The following is a 14,261-nucleotide window of genomic DNA, read 5'->3' as shown; positions in this document are numbered from 1 at the left end:
TAAAATGTCCACTATAGATGCAGGGATATTAATGTCAGTAAGCAGGAACAGCCCAGGAACCAACAATGCTCTAGTCCACAGGCCTGCAAAGAGTGGGAAACGTCCTCTAGTGGGGTCAGGGGGTACTGTATGGGTTCGTGCTCTTTTATTCTTTCAAATATGGTTATGGTACATTCATACCGGTGAAATGCACAAAGCATATAAAACAATCAGCACAGTGGTATACCGCCAAAACAACAAGATAAAGATTTAAAAGTTCAACACAACAAGGCCAAAATCCAAATAAAATTGTTACAGAATAAACACATGACATTCTGCAACCCGGTAAGAAAAATTATTCAAATAATATGAGGGTATATGTACAGAAATTTCACTTTCCACACTAAATATGATTCTGACGATGCAAGGATATGACAGAATTCAACTAGATTATAAGTTGTGTACTAAATTACTGCTTTTCAAATTCATTAAAGTTGAGTGTTGTGTTTACAGTTCATTCTGAAAAAGAAATATGTTGAAATATACGTTGGTTAGAAACTCAAAGTCTTTGTGGCAACATTAAGTGTCTACCCAAAACTTCATATTGTAACGCTAATGTTTGGCTAACTAAGAAGAAATTTGAGCCTAACAAGTCAGTCAGACATTAGCTTCCTTAAAACCAACTTTCTTTCTTGCTCTCTTTTATCCTTTTTCCCAGAATGTGACTTTAAGATAACAGGAATCAAAAGTTGAGCAACAGGAGAGAGCCCGTGGGATTAGAAAGGTTATCACCTCAATAGGAGTAACTAGAGGAAACGCAGCCAACAATACAGCTGGCTGCAACATGAAACCTGCCGGTATGTGTGCTAGCTGGAATGCAGAGTCCCCTTACCTGTTGTTATTCACGAGTTGCTCGGTGAGAGCGCGGCAGTAAGACGAAGGGAACCAGCCCCTCCTGAAACAGAAACAAGGAAGGCGACTCAGAAAGTGATAACAATGTTTGTCATACCCATCTCAGTTTACATCTAAATGTTACTCGGAATCACTGTTAAGGAGGTTCCTCCATTGTCCTCAGTTAAAAAATATATATATCCAGAGATTAGAAGATCTAGAGAAATATGACCGTTTCATTTCAAATAGAGAAAAAAATAAACCTTTAAAATTCAAACTCCTTTGTATGAAAGTAGAGTTAATCTCTGTGGGTCTAATGAGTTAATTCCTTAGCCTAGTTTCTGTGTCCTCTGGAAAAATTATGCAGCCATTTGTTCCTTCCTTCACACAAACCAAAATAAACCTCAGTTTTTCAACTGAAGTAATTAAGTAAATAAAATAAGACAGAATGGTGAGCTTTGAGCTTGAAAATCTTAATATGGACATTCAAGGGTAAAAAAGGGGACAAAATACCAATGATGTAGGGTGCTTCCAGTTTTCTGTTTATAGACTGAATGCAGCCACAGCACTGTCATCCAATCAGTTTGGAGCAGGCAGGTAGGTAAACACAGATGGAAAGACAGAGAGAGCTGGAGCTAAAACATTTTAATGTTTAGCTTTTTTCTTTTAACTGAACTAAGAACATGGACCTGCATATAAATCAGAGCTCCTATTTAGCCCCAAACATTAATGCACCTAACTCCATAAAGTGGCAGTGTTGAAACTGAGTGTAGATTAAACAAAACTCAGAACCAACTCAAGTATTTGAATGAGTGACCCAAAGCCAGTCAGAGTTAAAGTGTGTTTGTGATTGTGCTACCATGGTGCGAGATTGTGTTTGATCAGTGTGTAAATGAGCCTCTCCCTAACTGTGGATGAAGGTCAATATTTAAGTTTGAGGTCTGGAGAACAGACATTTTCTTTCAGTGTCAATTGAGTCAGACTCATGAATAAATGCTTATGTTTACTCACGGTCTAGTGTTAACAAAGAAAAGAAATTCACTTCCAAAACATCTGTTACTATTTGCCACTACATAATTCAATGAAAAGAGCTCACTGTTCCAATTAATGGTTAATGCTGGACAAATGAGTACAATAAAACTGACAATGCTCAGATAATTAGACCCAATACATTATATAATTTATTCAAAGTTTGTTTTAAATCATATTTTAGAGGCTGATAACAAATATATAAAGCATAAAGCAAACTCACTTTATGTAAGAAAAGTAGGTGATCTTGATAAAAGTCAGTGAGTTCCTGCTATTTAGACCTTTTGCTTTTAGTTAGAATATTGGCTGAATAGATGAAAAACACATAGACATTGGATGAGTTCGCAACACGGTTCATGTGACAATCACAGCCCATAGCTTCCACAGTCAATAACCAGTTTTGGGCTGAAACAATCAATCATGATTAATTGATTATTGAAATAATCGTCAACTAATTGCGTAATCAATCAATCGTTAACTGAAGCTTAGAGACTCTAAAACATGCCTATAGCTGACAGAGCGACCCACTTACAGTAATTATGCCAAGATTGTAAAGAAATACACAAACATTTTGCATTTAAGATAAAAAACAAACAAACACATTTGTCTGTCAATATGCTATATGCAGAATTTGCTCAAGTGGAAAAGCTTGAGTTTCACCTGGTTTAATTTCGTAAAAAGTCTACTTTAAAGAACCTTTTGCTTTCAAATGATTAATCGATTAATTGAAAAATAATCAACAGATTAATCAAATTGCAAAATTATTGTTAGTTGGAGCCCTAAACCAGACTATCAAACACTTGTTTGTTTGTGGGTATAAAGTTTCTTAAATGTAAAATTTGTTTTTTAGGAGTCCTTTATCAATGAAAAAGATCATTTTATTAGGCCAGTCTGTGATCGTTCTCTGCAAACATTTCCATGGCATAGACATGATGATCAACACATTTATCCTAAGTATTAGTAATTCCATCAATCAAATGAGATGGACTTGAAAATACGGTCCATGAAATTCTGTTTTAGAAGTAGTTTAAAATGTACAGAAAGATCTGTTTAACAAAGAGATTTTCCGCTGCTTTATTTGCACTATATAAATTATTGGTGCAAGATTATTGGTGTTCCACATGTCACACATTACCACTTTGAAGAAAACTTTTGTTTGCAATCATGCCTGCCTTTCTCTTATGTTTTTTTAAATATAAATCTAGATTGTGCATATAAAATAATAAGAACTATGAGCTACAAGTCTAAATGCAACTGAAAAAGGAAACACTGAGAAAAGGATGACTAGTCCATCAATAATACAGATTGTACAACTATGTAAATGTATGCATGTCACCTGCAAAGTTTCTATAATAAATTCAAAATTCTTGAGTCCATCAGCAACATTGTTCTATCGGAGTAGTTTTAGGGTTTTCCAGAACAGCTGGTAGGAAACATTTTAAAGCTTTGATTTATTTTGAATGGATAAGAGCAACCATAAAAAAAATTAAAATATCACCATCAAACCTCATGTGTGGTATGATGCATCTCGTTACAACACATTGCTCTGATAAAGATAATAAGGAACAACTTTTAGGCCTTTGGGCGTTTTGGTTACTGTATGCCTCTTCACAGCAAACAGAACAAAGTCAGCAGCTTCACATATGAGAGCAACTCTGAAAGGATTGTCAGGTAATTTCCCTTGATAGCACCAGGGATCAAAGCTAATGAATTATTAAAATTCAAGCCCACTTTGCTGGGATTCAGAACAAATCTTTGTTTAAACGTCAGACATCACAGAAAAGAGGGAGAGAAGCTTTTGTTGTTTATACTCTGTGTGGGGAAACAGGTGGTGTTCTGAACTCCCTTCTCAGCCTCACTCATGCCTCCTGCTGTCATCCCACCCTAAAAGCAAGCTTTACCTTATTCCCTTTTCTTTCAAACTTCCAGATCAGTCAGCACCAACATAGAACAAGCATTTGAGGAAATAAACCTGGGTTGAAATAATAATCAGACAAGAGGGCAAATGAGGTTAAAATGGCACTAAGATTCCTCCTGAATGGTCTGATCTTGCTCCGACAGCTTGAAATTAAGCTAAGAGAGTAGACTCATTCAGGATGATTCCTTCTCAGACCACCTTTAATCTACATTAGTTTAGCAAGATTAAAGCAATCTGTCATTTAAAGACCACACACAGACTGGATGTGATTCCCCTTCAAGCAATAGAGGTGTCAACTGGATAAAAAAAAATGTCTTTTTTGTGAGGCTTGTTTATAAGTTAGTCTTTACTGAACGTAGTCTCCTCTGATAAGCTAAAAAAAAACAAAAAACGGATTATGCGACAAAATATAAGACCAATTGACATAAATATTTAACTGTATTAAAATTAAGCTGCACTGGCAACAGAGATTTGGCAACTTGTAATTTCAACATATAAAGAAGGTTACAGATCTGATTACTCAGGGAAAATTCTGACTTTCAGTGTGAATCATTGGGCTTTACTCAGTTTCCTTTTACCCAAATCAGTTGGGATGCAGGTTAGCACTAGATCTGAACATGTTCCTCATAAAAGGGTGGAAGAAGAAAAGGAGTGCCTCATTGATGACAGGTGGTGAGAGGCGGCTTATGTTGACACATCTATGAGGCAGGTGGTCATATGAGTAAATTTCAAGTCCACATCCATGTCCAGTTTAAAAATATAACTTAGTGGGTGTGGCTTATAGTGAGGTGCACCTATAGTCTGGAAAATACAGTAAATTGAAATTACAACAACTTTACAGAATTAACCAGGAACACTGCCATTAATCTATTAAACAGTTAATATTAAGTGACAATCTGGGTGGTTAGATTTTCTAATGTTTTTAACTAACAGGACACAGAGAAAAGAGTCTCTCAGAATATAAACATACTTCTACAAGCTTGTGTACTGTCACCTCTACTTTTATTCTATACACATAGACTTGTCAGAGCAGACATAACATCAGGTTCATTAAAATTATGTAGATGATTATGTTATTGTTAGCCTTCTTAAAGAGATTTTAAGCAAGCACAGCCAGGTGACCAACAAATTTGTGCAATGGAGTAAGGAGTCTTAAGGGCTGGTAATACTCCCCGCAGCAGTGTGTCGCAGTGAGCTTGATGCAGACATTTTTGATTTATGCTCAATTTTGAGCGTGGTCTATGCTATACGCTGTGGGTCTATATACGGCCGAGGTGGTGAGGAAGTGGGGGCGAGTTTGTCCGACAATGGAGGGACATGAGAGCGAAAAAGGGCAGGGATCCAGGTGAAAAAAAGGGTCCCAGGGTTCTCGTGCACCTCGCTCTTCTAGCTGCTCCAACTTCACGAGTTTTTTTCTGCAATTGCAATCATAAAAACAAAACAAGCCAGCAAGCGGATGTAGATTTGACCAATCAGAGGCCTCCTGTCTGCGGCACTGTCTGCGGTCACTTAAAATTTGGGAAAGGTGGCAGGGACGTCTTTTTGTTCACTGCGACACCTACGCAGACGACTTAGTTTCGAAGTATAAATCAGCCTTTACCTCCACCTTAACACTTGTAAAATCAAACATATGCTAATCACGTGCACAAAGTCCCTTTAATTACTGGGCAAACCTTCGGAGTATTTAAGATGTAAAATTTCACTTTGAGGGGAACTGTAAAACTTCTATCAGAAGGCCCATCAGTGCCGTTTCTGCTGAAGGATACTCAGCCATTTTTTACTTTGACTAAACCCTAATGACTATTCTATTGTGCTTTTATAGAGTTGGTTTTAACTTTTCTTTAGTTTCATGATTTAGTAAAGCTACCTTGAAAGAAAAGTGTTCCCTGCAGCAAATTGTTAAACTGTCATCTAGACTTATTGGAGAGTGCCAACTCTAGGCTGCATCCCTGTACATCAGGCAGATACAGCGGATAGTCTCTTCTATTTTAAAAGATGAATTTTATCAACTTCACAAACAGCTCAAGCTTGTTCCCTCCTGAATGAGGCCTTAAGCCCCTAAATGTAGACAAAGACATTTTAAAAGCTTTATTCCTACCGGTATTGCTGAAATGACACAGACACTCTCAAAGGATTTGAATGGGTTTTCAGTGATTTTATATTTCTTTTGTGGAAATCCCAGCCCAGTATGTTTTCTTCAGCCGTGTTTTCATTTTTTCTTCCATTTCTACAGTACATTTTTAATAACATTTCTTTTGATTTTAAAAGTCTCTCCCTCTTCTGTGCCCTGCTGTTTTTTTTTTTTGACTTGTGGAGCTTCAAGCACTTCAGCTTTCCCATCTGCCAATCATTCTGGGTTATTTTGACGTTTTTACAGAGCATGTGTGTATGTATGCGTTTTAAACCACTGAAAAACAAATCTTGCCACAGCTATAAATGAAGAAACCTTGATCTTAATATGGAGGAAGTCCACAACCATATTCTGAATGTTTTTTCCCTTCTCCTCTCCAGTTTTACATTATCTGTTGTTATTTCAGCTTTTTTTTTACTTTAATGTTCTCGCTCTGTTTTACTTTATAGTAGCTACATCTTGCCTAGCGCTCGGTTTAGCTGTGATACCATCCTGGAGGGTGGGCATGAGGTGAGCTACTGCTGCTTGTGGAAACTCCATGTTTTCCTTGTATCGATTACCCACTTGGCTCAGAGCTCATCTGTTTTGCTGTCTTATCATTGCTATTAATTTTCTGTTCTACGTTCAGCTCTTAATAAGTGACTGTTGTTTTTGTGTGTCTGATTCACACAAAAAAGATGGCTTCTTGTTAAAGGTGAATTTTCCTCTCCACTGTCCCTACATGCATGTTCATAATGAGGGATAGCTGCAATGCAAGCTCATCCAGGAACAGTGAATGCTGCGAACCAATGGCCCGATGCAACCTTCTGGGTTTCCTATGATAGACACTTTTACCTTCATAAGTTTGTATGAATTGATTGAACCATCAGGAAATTGCCTTGAGATTACATGTGTTATGAATTGGTACTACTCTAAATATAAAAGCTGGAAGTGGAAAATGTCAAGAAAGGAAAGATTATTGGTTGGTATTTTTTAAAAAGAGATGCTCTGTCTTTTTTTAAGTTCAGTATCCATATCTGGTGCAAAGACCTTTAAAGATAACCTGAAAAGTGACACTTTAAAATTGTTGAAAACAGTTCAGCGTGTCCCTGTCCAGTCACACCATTTTAATCAACACACTGTTCTAAATTATACTGACTCCATTAGGGAACTCATATCTGCCAAAAGGACAAAATGTAGTGAACACTCACTTTCCATTCTTTTCCATTTCCCCGTACATCCAGCCATCCCTCTCGTCAGGGATGAGCAGGGTGATTATGTCCCCCTCATCAAAGCTGAGCAGGGTGCTGTTGTTGCCAGCATTGTGGGGGAAGATGGTCCGCACCCTTGGCCTCCTCGCCATGCTGTTGAGGCCGGTGGCGACGGACACAGACCTGGCAAGATTACTGTCTTCACCATTTTCACGGTCTATGTGAGAAAAGGAGGGTGACCGGTGGGAAATTGAGAGCATATAATAATGTTATTAAACAAACATTTTGCAGGTATCTAATTATTATTATTGATTAAATAACTCATAGTTCATCCTCTGATGCTGTGAATCTACTTTAAATAGTAAATGTGCCCAACCCCCCCCCAAAAAAAAAAACAATTTCCTGCAGGCAATCATTTTAACAGTAAAAGTTCAGTCTCTGCATCCTACAAAGATTCTTCGTCTTAGAATGCAGAACACAATGTTCCAAGAACAGCTTTGTCCCTGCAGCTATTATTGACTTGAGGAATATGATACTTTGCCCATTTTATGGACAATGCAGCATATCTTCATTTATTTATCTTACCCTGATGTAGTAATTCTAATTAATTCATCTTTGCTTGAGTACTCTCAGAACTTTTCATGAACATTTTTTCTGTGGTCTGCTATGCATTAGCTTTTATAGTGTGTTTAAAACAGGAGTTATTCTGTCCCTTATTTTTAATCGCCCAGTAAGTAATTGGTGTATTAATAAAGGAACCTTAACCTGAAGTGAAAGGCTTCCATTACTGAAAAATAAGACGAGAAAGCATACTAGAACCCCCAACCCCCCACTCTAAAACAAAAAACTGAAATCGCAGTCGGCAGCACTTATAAACCTCCCCCTGAAAAACACATGCTGTGGGCTACAGAGCAAGATAAGGACTATGAATAAAAAAACAAAACAAAGAACAGATATATGTTAAACGGTTTTAAGTTAAGTGGTATTACCTATGCTTTCTTTGGTAGGAGTAGGAGCAGTCATACTGTTAGGGCCGTTGTCCTGGGGGTCAAACATGTGAGCCAGAGGGCTGGATTTATATTTCATAGGTGGAGCAGGGGGAGCAATCTGGTATTGGAAAGTGGGAAACAAACAATTCTTACTTTCAGCAAATTTGTCTCAACAATAAATTGAAAAGACAGCTTTGTTAAAAGTAAAACACTGATCATAAAATTGGTTTTAAAAAGAGGCAAATCAAAAACACACCTGTACATCATTAGTAAAGTACATCAGGTAAAGAAAGTAACACTTATCATTGATCTTAAATATTTTTATGAATAATTGTTTAACATTCTGGTTATGGCATTTGAACATGCAGTATAACTTTTACACTGGTTACCAAATACCAAGATCATTGTCCCAATTTATGAGATTTATAAAAAAAAAAAAAGGTTCAGGGAAAAAGTCTGGTGAATAGGAAATGCAAAATATCCCCTAAATGCACACTTTAAAGTAAGTTAAATTAATCAAATATGTAGCTAAACTGTAAGGAAGCCCAAATTCCCCAAATTAAAATAAATAAATAAATAAAATTGTAGACATCTCAATTGTCTTCATCTTGAAATGTAAATGATTAATCTACCTTAATCAGTAACTTAAATTTAATCCATACATATATGAAGTTGTAAAATAGTTCAGTCATCATTTCATTAAACATTTTAATAGTTCTGTGCATTTAGTTAAAGTAAAACCCTTTAAAGTCACAAAGTAGGACAGAAGGAAGAACCACTGCCTTAGACAATGTCATTGAGTTGCAGCTGTGTTTATATGCAGAATTTGAATTATTTCAGAAACTACAGTAACATAAAATAAGTAAACACTGAAATAAGAGATTACTATGATAAAAGATGAAACTTTAATAAATGATTTCCACAAAATGAATTTCATTACCATTGAAACTTTTGAATATTTGAGAATTTTTAAACTTTATTTTCTCCTAATTCATTTGAATTATCCCAAGTATAAAGATTCATCCAATCAAATGAGTTGCATTAAATTAAACGGCATACGTTTTAAACAAGTTTTTATTCTTGTTTTGGAGAAACTTGCTCTGAGCAAAGTCCATTATTAAGTTTTGTCATTCATGTTTTATGCAATACATAATGCTATTTATATCTCTTGCTCTATCACTGATATGTACACCCACACAAGCTACAATCACCTCACTGAGGTGTAATTATTTTTTTCTCATCCTGCACTAATGAGTTATTGTTTTACTTCTTCCTCAGACTGCACACAGGAATTCAACACTTTGATGTGGTCTTGTTCCTCCTTTCATACCATGCTGTGTCGTGACGGGGTGGGGGAAGGCATCGGTGTAATAGTGACTGGCTTGCGCAGTTCGTCAATCATGGACAGAACGCTGTCAGGCATGTTGGTGGCGTCGTTGCACTGGTCCTGCCAGCTGCTTAGCTTGGTTGTCAGTATGTCTCTGGCCTACCCAGCAGCCATGCAAAAGATAAAAGATCATTTAAAAAAATCATGAGTAAGCAGTGGAATAGCGTACCCATTCCCATCCCCATGGTAACATTATATACCACTAGGCGGATTTGTTTCAGCACCTTCTATCATGCATCAGTTACCTCAGAACAATAAAGATTATGTTTTTAAATACCTGAGTGAGGAAATTTTTGAACATCAAATTTAAATAGTAAAAGAAGTGCATCAAATTTAGAGTGTTTTAAAAGTGGGCATAGAATAAATAGAGTCCATAAGCCATGTGTCTTTAACTAATTCTCAGACATCTACTGTAAAACACATACCTGCAAACAGTAGATTTTAAAGGCGTCTAATGACTGCTAACCAACGTAGTGTCAAACTAGCTGGTTTATGTAAAAAAAAAACAAAAAAAAGACCCTGAATCATGTATTTTACCTTGTCATGGTAAGAGGCAAACTGATAGGTTAGCATGCAGTGTTTGTCAACAAGAAAACAGAAGCGTCTCTTCTCCTCCAGTAGAGCCTCCTTGCAGCCATCTGCGAGGAACAACTGCATCTCTGTCTGTCGAGATGTCAGAACTTCCAGGATCTAATAACAAGCAAACAAAACATAGGAGATTCAATCTGCATGCCAGGTGGAATGATTTGACTAACGTTCAGTGCTTCCTTTGATACACAAAACATCAGCTTCCCTTATAATCTACAACATGGGTCAGAAATCATCCATAATCATTTCTATGTTTCTTGGCTCTCTCTTTTAGAATACAAGTATGGGAAAAACAGATTTACATTTAGCCTTTGGACTTATTATTTTTATAATAAAATATCAAAATTAGGTAACCTGATCAAATAAGTAAATGAAAAGCTTAAGTAGTGACCATTTTAGAATTGTTTATTTAGTCCTTTTGTTACGCCAATACAAGACTAATCAAAGTTAACATGCCCGTTAACCAGGTGGTGTATCAGTGGTGTAGCTAAACTTGTCAAGTTTAACCAAAAAATTCAAAGAACTGTAGATCTAAAATTTTAATTCCAAATGTTAAAAGTCTCATTATTGACCCCTTGCTAAATATTTACAGCAAGGGGTCTAAAACTATAACAGCTATATTCTAATAGTCTAGTAAGAATTAAAAGTAATACATGAAAAATGTAAAGATTTATAAAATGAACGCTAAGAAACTTTAGTAAAGCAACTCTGATTCAAATGCATAACTGGACTACAATGTTTTATCAAAGGTTCCTCTGGATCTCTTCTTCTGGGCATCCTTCCTCTGGTCCACATATTGCAAAATATAGCAGGAGACTTCCATGGAACAGGAAATGAAGGAGGCTCACTTCTTAACAATTGGTGTCAACTTATTTTAAAAAAATACAAAACCTGGGTTGGCTAATAATGTAGGAAAGAAAACAGTTAAAAGGTTTCAGAAATACCAACAGATTAAATGATTTCAATGCACAGATACAGAACAAAAAAAACAGTCATGTCACTTTTGAACCTGGTTTTGCATCAAAGGGTTAAACATAGTTTCCTTTAGGGGGACTCTCTTATCTTGCATTGCACATGGTCTCCAGCCACCAAAACCTTTTCATTGTTGATACATACACAAGCCCAATAAGGGTGTATTACATGAAAGCAGCAGGGCTCTTTTCTTAAAATCCTAATCTCTGCCATGCAGGGGAACAGGTATTGTTAGTTTACAGTTTCCTGTATTGACAGACTCTTGTGAGCGTAATATTTAGAGAAAAGAACAGCAGCGGTAACATGGAGAAAGAACAGCACCTATGACCGGAGGGACAGCGTTATCTTCACTGACAGACAGCGATTGATGAAAGGTCGGCGGGGTCATTGAAAGGATTAAATGTGTAAATGCATGTCAAAGCAAATCCTGCAGTCTCAGTCTATGATATTACATTTTAGATTAGAATTACTTAATAATTTTTTTTTTACAGTATAGAGAATCGTTTTTTTCATGACAACATATAATTTAAAGGAGACCAAGAGTGAATTTGTAGCCTTAGAAATAAGCTTATACAGAATTGACCAGTTTTTCCTGCAAAAGAATCCCACAGCATAGTCAAATAGAACTCTGAGTGAACCCGCCTGTTAGGATTGTCCCTGATTTCTTGACATAGTTTGGAGATCCATATCTCATTCAACTGGCTGCAGGTGACACGCCTGTAACGACTACCTAATGCTAAGGCACACACACCCCTGTTCTGTTCAGTTGAACAACAGCAGTCTTCTGCTAATTCCTTTAATGATAAGGGATGACATTTACTTGGAAGGGGAGGTGGGTTAGGACCTCTTCAGCTTCTAATGTGTGAAACCTAAACAGGAATAATCAGCTGATGGAAAAATTGAGACTTGGAAAAAGCCATACCTATGGAATACTTTTCACCTTGTAATGTGTTAAAACCATCAAATTTAATGGGTTTTCATGGAAAAGAGGTCTGTCAACTGAATTTAGTACTCGTTTTTGTTAGGCATAACCTGACAAAACAGGCAGAAGTGTCACATATTTCAGCAAGACAATAACTAAACATTCATCCTCAGTTACTGTGGATAAGTTCAGATAAAATGTATGTGTTTCAATGGCCCATTTAAGTCCAAACCTTAAAATCCAATAAGAAATCTGTTATAGTTTACAAACACACTTCATCAAATCAGACAGCGCTTGACTATATTTTGAAAAGACAAATGATGAGCAACAATCCTCGTTTCTAGATCTGTAGATCAGATGGATGCATGCAATGGACTTGCAGCTGTTTGAACAGCAAAAGTTCAATGAGGTCTTAACAAGATCGGTTTGAACACGAATAGTCGCCACCCTTTTCAGATTTTTAGTCACTTAATATAAAATATGCATCATTTTATTACAATTACACACAGTTTTGTGTTGGTTATTAAAAAGCGTTTAGTAATATGAACAAAAATGAAAAGTCAAATTTGTATTTTTACATGTATGTCAGTTTTCTATTAAATGTGAAAAATTATATAGAGTGCAAAAAAAGCATACTTTTCTATGTTCTACACTAATAGAAAAAATATATTAATTATTACATAATTAAATTATAATTTCTAAAATGTAGATGATCAATAATTCATATATTGCTGGTAAACTTGTGCATAATAGGAAGTAAAAAAAAAGAGCACACTGCATTAGATCAGGGGATAACACCTTTGACTACAGCATCCTAGTCCAGTGAATATCAGTCTGTCCAGTACCAGAAAATCCTGCATGAATCCATCTGTTTAGATCTGCCAATATCCCTGTTGAAATCCAACACTGAGAGAACAGACTTCTGATTGAGGCAACACGCCAACAAACAAACAGAGGCAAATATCAGCAGCAAACACGCAAATCTTTAAAAACAAGACTAATATTAGCACAGCGCACAATGCATCCTCTATATTCCTTTTGAAGCAAGAGTTTTCTCCAAATAACTTTTATAACATGTTGTGCTGTAAAGACGAATAGAAGATAATGTTGTTCCATGTTGAGATTCATGAGGGATCTAGTCATTTAATGGAGTTATTTTGTTTTTAGGGATGTAAAGATGACCTACATAAGAAAGGAGTATCTCTAAAATGTATATAGAGGGTCAATTTCAAAGCTTCTGTTAAATAGTACAATTCTGAATTTTATTTTTCCAAACCATCATCATCCTGATAAAACAAAGCTTATCTTTCTTTACAAATCACCACAGGAACAGTAAAAAGAATAAAGAGTAAAAGAAAAACATTCACTTTGTTGCCTCCATAGGGTTAGTATTAGGTAAGTTTAGTTAAAGGTGCTGAAGGAAAGGGTTAGAATAAAGAGATACTGACCAGTTACTTTAGACAATATGTCTGAGACAGTTTTTAACTGGGCCTGATAAGAGGAATAAAAATATCTGAGACCAGGCTGGTAGGAGCCACAGCTGCTATGAAAAGCATCTTTCATACAAGACAATACTTTCTGTCGGCAGGCCTTCAGTTCCAGAGCAGCTGCCCAGAGGAGCTCCAAGGAGTATTGGAGCTTTATCGCATTAAAAGCCAGAGAGCAACATGGAAGGAAGGCCAAAACAACAAATACTGTTCTTTGGAAAGTATATGTGGCAAATCAGGACAAAAACTTGTTTTCTATGAGAGCTTTTTTTACAAATTTGAGCTTTACCATTGAATAAAACTTTAACTATTCCTCAGCAGTGGATTTGTTTCCGTTTTTAGATAGTTTTTTTTCTTCTTCATTTTCCTGATCCCATGTATTTTCTTTCTGATTGTTCACTTTGAAGACCTTTTAATGTGTTTTGAATCATCTAGTGTCATTTTACAGCCATGACGTCCTGTCTACCCATATCTGTCAGGTGTCTTTCTGAGTCACCAAAATCCCACAAACTTGCTTTAAATCAAACAGGCGAGCACAGAGGAAAGGAAACAAAGTGTCTCAGCTCCTGGGGGAAGGTACGGGAGGTAAAATTCAAATAAGAGTGATACTAAAAGGATGAGCAAAGAGGAAGCGGCAAAACAATGGAAGGTACAGAAATGCAAAAGAGGTCAAAGGCTAAGAGGTAAAGACTTTCTCATATTTTCTGAATGAAGTTACCCTAAAGGAAATCCTTAAGTTAAATGATTTACCACCCTGTTTCAATTAAAGATCATAATT

The 14,261-nt window shown here is 36.3% G+C and overlaps 1 protein-coding gene across 1 annotated transcript in view; it reads right to left on the bottom strand.

Annotated features, from left to right (window-relative positions):
- The window catches only part of LOC107097607 (brain-specific angiogenesis inhibitor 1-associated protein 2-like protein 1), a 42,975-nt gene that overhangs the window by 7,575 nt on the left and 21,139 nt on the right, over positions 1-14,261 (bottom strand). The window contains exons 7-11 of the mRNA XM_015394812.1: positions 10,052-10,204; positions 9,458-9,613; positions 8,128-8,245; positions 7,139-7,355; positions 872-934 (exon numbers count right to left, since the gene is read on the bottom strand). Of these exons, the coding sequence (XP_015250298.1) occupies positions 872-934; positions 7,139-7,355; positions 8,128-8,245; positions 9,458-9,613; positions 10,052-10,204 (707 nt within the window). The remainder of the gene's footprint in view (positions 1-871; positions 935-7,138; positions 7,356-8,127; positions 8,246-9,457; positions 9,614-10,051; positions 10,205-14,261) is intronic.

The sequence above is a fragment of the Cyprinodon variegatus genome, unplaced genomic scaffold (assembly GCF_000732505.1).
Source record: "Cyprinodon variegatus isolate N-32 unplaced genomic scaffold, C_variegatus-1.0 Scaffold709, whole genome shotgun sequence".
Taxonomy (NCBI): domain Eukaryota; kingdom Metazoa; phylum Chordata; class Actinopteri; order Cyprinodontiformes; family Cyprinodontidae; genus Cyprinodon; species Cyprinodon variegatus.
Note: the sequence above shows the minus strand (reverse complement) of the source record. Positions and strands in the feature narration are given on the sequence as shown.